Here is a 6,245-nt window from a genome sequence, read left to right as displayed (position 1 = left end):
GGCTTATTTTCTTGTTCCCGTGCATTTTAATGTTTTTTATGCTTTCTTCTTTCCATATATTTAATTCAACAACTATCTGGGCTGACAGAGCTTGAGTTGGTTTGAAAAAGAATATCGTTCACAAAATAGAAGCAGAAATTTAACAACAGTTGATTATTGACATATAAAACGGGGATGAAGTCCATAAAGTTGTAATATTGTCGGGATATTTTTCTAAATTATGTTATTTGTATTTCAATCTAAAAAATTGTTTTTGTGAAAGAAAAAGAATTTTATATATATATAATTGTAATAATTAATCTTTCATAAATTATTGTAATGTTACCAATATGATATAAATTATGTATCTTTTTATCTATACCAAAAGGGATGTTTTATTTCATACTTTGCTCAATAAATTAGTTGCCAGTGCATTTAACATGGTTGTAAAGGGGGATTTTCACGAAGCGAATTGAGCGGCGAATTCGACGGCGAATTGTATCTGAACATGCGCAGTTCGATGCAAAATCAAAACAAACAAAACTGCGCATGCTCAGATACAATTCGCCGTCGAATTCGCCGCTCAATTCGCTTCGTGAAAATCCCCCTTAAAGAACAACTTTACAACAATTCGACCGTCCTTGCCAATGGCGTCTCAAATGCTGTTTTCCCTTCTACAATCATGTTACATGTACAAAGAAAGGTTCCCAGGCTCCCTTTTGGCGCACAAGAAATGCGATTTCAAAACATGGACCTTCTTTATTTTAAATACCTCTACGAAGGAGTGCAGAATATTAGAAGCTCCTTTTTCTTTCGCACTCTGATTAAAATGAAATCCCACGGTCTGCAGGAAACAACACCAAACCTTCAAATGTCAACAACCAAACAAGAACAAATGAAATGTATACCACCACTTTGACGTGTGAAGAGTTTTAACACAATGCATAGTATCTTTTACTACCATGCGAGCGAGAATTTTGAAGTTTCATAGCAATATGTTATAGATACGCAAGTCTGTACCTGAGTGGGTTGATCATACGTCACAGTTTATAACAAACGCAAGAAGGCTTAAGGTGATGGAATGATGCTACTAACTATGCTTATCTGAGGTCTTCTTATATGTGAGGTAGGATGGTTGGACTCACTTGCTTTAATATTAAGTGTATAATATTCTATATAAAGAATGCGACAATTTTAAAACCCTAATTTAACAATACTCAGTTGAATGGAATTCGCTGGTGATGATAATATTTTCCCAAATTTAAGGGAACCATGGATAATTGGAACCTCTAGATCATTTTTTTCCTTGAAAATACGTTCTAACAAAATGTAAAGTTGTTATTGTGATGTTTTTAAAATAGTTAATATGACAGTTTATAGCCAAGTGAGGGTTGGTGGGGGTCTAAGTCCCTAGTAAACGGGGTACTTAGTTCGAGTGGTCGCCATATAATTCCAACTGTAGTAACATCGCTTGAGAAGTTCTCTTTAGGGTTTTAAAATTCGAAAATGTCAGTGGAATACTCACGAAACCCTTTGTATTTTCTTGTTTCTGTTTGTTTGTTTACAGTTTTATGGTATTATTTAATAATGGCTTTCCAAAGAGGTTAGTATGGCTCCATACAAAATCCTTTTAAAGCAATCCGTAATCCAATCTTATCATCTAGCAACCTGATTCTTTGTCTCAGTTTGGTAATAACAAGAATTAATACACATGGAAATTGCTGAAAATGACAATCCACGAGCGAAATTTGTTAACGGGAGAAACTGTTATGGCTCAACAAAATTAATACGAACAAAATTTAGCACGCGAATCGATTTTTTGTTTTCTTTTTTGAGTTTGAGAAACTAGTAGCGTGTCTTCCTATAAGAAACATCTCGATTTGATGTAACATGTAAACGCAATACGAAAAGAATGCTCAATGCTATCAAAATGAAAATAAAGCAAATTTTGAATCAATTGTTCGAAAATGCGCAGCTGTGTCAACAATTAAACAATAGGGAAATGTGTTGCAACCTTAGACTCAGTCCTTTTTTACGTTATAAACAAATAATCAACGCCAAGTTCTCCATATATCACCGTTCTTCAAATTTAAATTATTCGACAATTCAACAAATCAAATTCTCACAAATAATAAAGGTCAACTTTATAGTCAATTTTTATCAAATAGAACAAAAATCATGATAGCATAAATATGTACAAAAAAAGTTAACGTTTTATCGGGTTGCTTTGTCTGTTTTTCTACAAAAAACAAAAAACGAAAAAAAATGCATTTTTAATTGCTTGAGTAAATAAATCGGTGACAAATTTTCGTTATTTTAATTGAAAATGTCATTTTAACAATTGCCAAATTACACTCAGGATAAAATATCTCCTCTTTTATTGTAATGGTTTTTGTATTTCATCGAGACAAAAACTTTCTGAGAACAAAGCTTATTGATAACTTATCTGTGCAAGAAGTTGGTTATTAAGCGAACTGTAGTATAGATATACGAAATCGCAAAAAAGATTTTTATACGCTGCGCCCAAGTTAATAATAGCTATTCTCATACGGTATATACGGGAAATCCGCTGCGCTGATTGCCCCTCGCAAGCCTGGTCTATACTTATAAATTTTAAATTCGGGTAATATTTAACAGTAAAGATATATCAGTAAAATAATTTGTAAAAAAAAAAATTCAAAAAAAAATCAAAATTCCATTCCAAAACGTTGCATTTATTAAATCCCATGAAATACGCACATGATCATAACAGAAAAATTTCCAGGAGTTTTTGACACAACTAAAAAAAGAGTAAAAATTTGAGGATTGCGTTACAAAGCAAGTGCGAGACGTAGACAAGTCAAAATACATCCCATCTTTTACTTTAATAGATTTCAACTACGGTTGACGTCTAGGGTTAAAACAAAACTACTTTGAATATGTACCCATTTCAAAAATACGATAAAGCTTCCAAAAAAGATTCACAAACCTTCTTCAAAAGTGACAACCCATTTAACCTTCCAATATGTGTCGTAATCCCACCAATAATTTGTAGCCATTAAACGTACTGCATATTTTGCTTTCATTTTTAACCCAATATGCACATGTTTACCCGAAAAAGATCGTAGTAAATATTTACTATTTTTTATACGATATAAACTGTTTTGTCTATCTATACTGATATATCTGTACTGATAAATATTACCTTTACTGATATATCTTTACTTATAGTAAAGATAAAGTATTTCTATAAGTGAGGTGATCAGGTTTGCTCTACAATACAAACTTACACCATCCCAACGAATCGGGCGGTATGCTTATGCACGTCAAATGCTTTTCCATGGTGCTCACCACTCCTGGATCCAAAATATATTTTTTAAGAACGCCAAAAAATATTTTATGTGCTGTTTTCTTTTTCTTCAGGTTTGTTTCTTAGACATCAGGGTATAGAAGTTGTTTACAGTTTTTCTCATTGGAATTCCTGTGTTTTCCACATTAGCTCACTCAAATAGTTGGTCACACAGCATTAACGCACACTGTGTTGCTTTAGACCATTATAATAAGATGGAAGCTTAAGAGAGGTTCGTATCGACGCACTCCGAACAGATCTCGATCTCCCAGCCAATGGGATCACCTTGTCTTATATCAAATGAAGTTTGGCACGCAAATTTTTGCTCAATTTACTGGTTTTGAATACTTTAAAAAGTATTTACTCTTTTCCTAAATTTTAAAGTTTTTTAATGAACCCATTGTCTTTAGAATTCGAAAAAAGGACTACGCATCTTTCACTGGGATGCATTAAGTATTAAGCGATTTTTTTCAGAAAAAAAAGTTATTTTTTCTTACTAAGAAGGGAATTTTAAGCCAGGGAATGGTTTTACATTTCTTCATTTGCGAATGTTTATTCCTTTCCCATTGCATTTAGGGGTTCATGAACCTTTAGCCTGGGAAAATTTGTGCTCTTAACGTAGATCTTTTTTACTGATTCTTTTATATACTTTTTGTGTTTCTTTTTCAATTTAGAGATGAGACCAATATCAGGTGGTCTCCTTGTGTTACTAATAATTTTAATCGAATGTGTATATTGCAGACCGTACAGGTTGTTTGGACGGGAAGAAGATTGCTACAGTAAGTGATATAACTTTCAAGACTAAAGTTTGTTGCTACATTTCTACTGCAAAATCATCTACCGGAAAAATTAATGTAAAATCTTTGAAAAAAAAACTTTTTTTGTTCGTTCTTTTCAAAAATGTTTGTATAATATGCTGATTTTAATTCGCGTTAAAATAACAAAAAAAAAATTATATTGAGCCCGCGCAACAATCGGAGTTAAAATAGGTGCGCTAATTATTCATAGACTTTTCCATTAGGCGTAAAAATCAACACTAATTAGAGCACCCGATTAACGCGAATTAAGGCCAGATGGAAATCAAACTTTAAGGATACTGTAAAAGCTTAGTTTCCATCTGGAAATTTGCACCCGGCGAAGGGAAGTTACTGGCGTTTTAGTGAAAAACAAAAATGAAGTTTTATGGCTACTTAGAAAAAAAAATTAAATTTCATATTTATATTATCTTATAGACAATTTAATTTACTTTTATATCCAATAAAATATTTTTTTTTCATAACAGAACTTTTAAAAAAATAATGAATTTACTGAAATGTCTGTACCATTATAGTACCCTTAAGTAAACCAACGTTTATTTCGTTTGAAACACTAATCTCGCAACGGGAATAATAAATTCTAGTACGACAATTAATTTATTTATTTTTTGATTTAGTTGCAGGAAGAATCTTGAAGAATGGTGAGGTATACTCGTCGCCAACAAATCCATGTTTTGGTTTAGAGTGTGAAGATGGAGAACATTTTGCTGTCTACCTATGCGCTAGTGGACAACAAAGTATGTATGCTTCTTAAAATTGTTTTCATAGCATTGATCAAATGTGAAATTCTAACGAAATTTTCATTAGAATACGGTTTTCCTCGTTGTCGACAGAACAGTTTTATAGTCAATGTTTTATAAAAGTCGTCAAAGAAAATTTAAAAAATATTATTTACTTTAGGCTATACAGACTATTCTGTGGACTGTGAATAATTTCACAGGGTTGCCCGTCTTTTATATGTCGCATTTCGTGTTTCCGTACACGACATTTTTCTCGCGCACAAACAGATAGATGGAACGCGACTATTATTATAAAGACACAACCAAGGGCGTTACCGTATATTATCACCCGATGTCAAAAGTACTTCCTGAGTTTGCAAGCTATCGCTGAATTTTTAACGTAAATTTGAATAAGTATCCCAAATCGCAAAAAATGTCACTATTTATTGTTCTGTATCTAACCTTTTAATTGAATAGAGTAAAAGGTCCAATCCCTCTCAAAACTAACTTGGCGCTACGCAACATAAAAAACACACACGTGAAAATCAAGCATGAAGAACTGTGCGCATCAAGTTATCTTGAACGATAACTTGTCAATCCTTGCCTATATTTAGTATAAAGCTCCCTTTACTTTTAGCGACAGCCGAACCCAACACTAAAGCTCCAACAACTACAACAGTTAGAACAACGACAACGACAAATGCAACAACATCAACAACGACAACATTAACAGCTGCAAAATCGACAAAAAAAATAACAACGGGAAGTTCGAATATGACGTCATTGATATCACGTGAACGTCAAAACAGTACGAATCTGATGGCTACCTTACCTGCAACACAGAAGAATGCAACAACGACGAAAATACCTTCAACTAAAAAACATCTCTTCACGAGCTCTTCAAAGGTTAATTTAACCGAAACTGTGATTACAAATGCGGAAAAAATCGTGCTAACTTAATTACTTTTCGTGGATAGATGAATTTGGGAAATTAAAAGAAACATAGGGTTAATAGAATATAATTCATTTCCTTAACTACTACTTCTCCTGTTGTGGGACATTGATCTTTGCATAAAATTGCGCGCGACGGTTACATTTAGCCTGCGCAAATTAACTGCGTCATGAAATTACCTGGCGTTAAATTATATATCCACCTATTAATTAAAGAGTTACTTGTCATCAGATTCGCCCCAAATATTGTATCAATTTCAGAATCGCCTGCGCATGTACGAAAATCAAATCGCCATAATTATTATTATTCGTGTTACGTTTGCACAATATTGTCTATTCTGATAGACAATATTACGCACCCAAGTAACTTAACGGAATATCAACAAACTACCCACATATCAATTTTTGACAATGCTACGCAACAGTAAGCAAGGATTAAAGTCCAGCCTGGTT

At 33.1% G+C, this 6,245-nt stretch overlaps 1 protein-coding gene across 1 annotated transcript; it reads left to right on the top strand.

Moving 5' to 3' along the window:
* Positions 1 to 884: 884 nt before the first annotated feature.
* LOC130640856 (integumentary mucin C.1-like) lies at positions 885 to 5,876 on the top strand. Its single transcript, XM_057447435.1, has 4 exons — positions 885 to 1,105; positions 3,982 to 4,086; positions 4,740 to 4,859; positions 5,479 to 5,876. Exons 2-4 carry the CDS (start codon positions 3,984 to 3,986, stop codon positions 5,799 to 5,801), a joined length of 546 nt encoding a protein of 181 aa, XP_057303418.1. The 5' UTR covers positions 885 to 1,105; positions 3,982 to 3,983; the 3' UTR covers positions 5,802 to 5,876.
* Positions 5,877 to 6,245: the final 369 nt, after the last annotated feature.

The sequence above is a fragment of the Hydractinia symbiolongicarpus genome, chromosome 4 (genome assembly GCF_029227915.1).
Source record: "Hydractinia symbiolongicarpus strain clone_291-10 chromosome 4, HSymV2.1, whole genome shotgun sequence".
Classification (NCBI taxonomy): Eukaryota; Metazoa; Cnidaria; class Hydrozoa; order Anthoathecata; family Hydractiniidae; genus Hydractinia; species Hydractinia symbiolongicarpus.
This window is presented reverse-complemented; position numbering and strand designations above follow the sequence as displayed.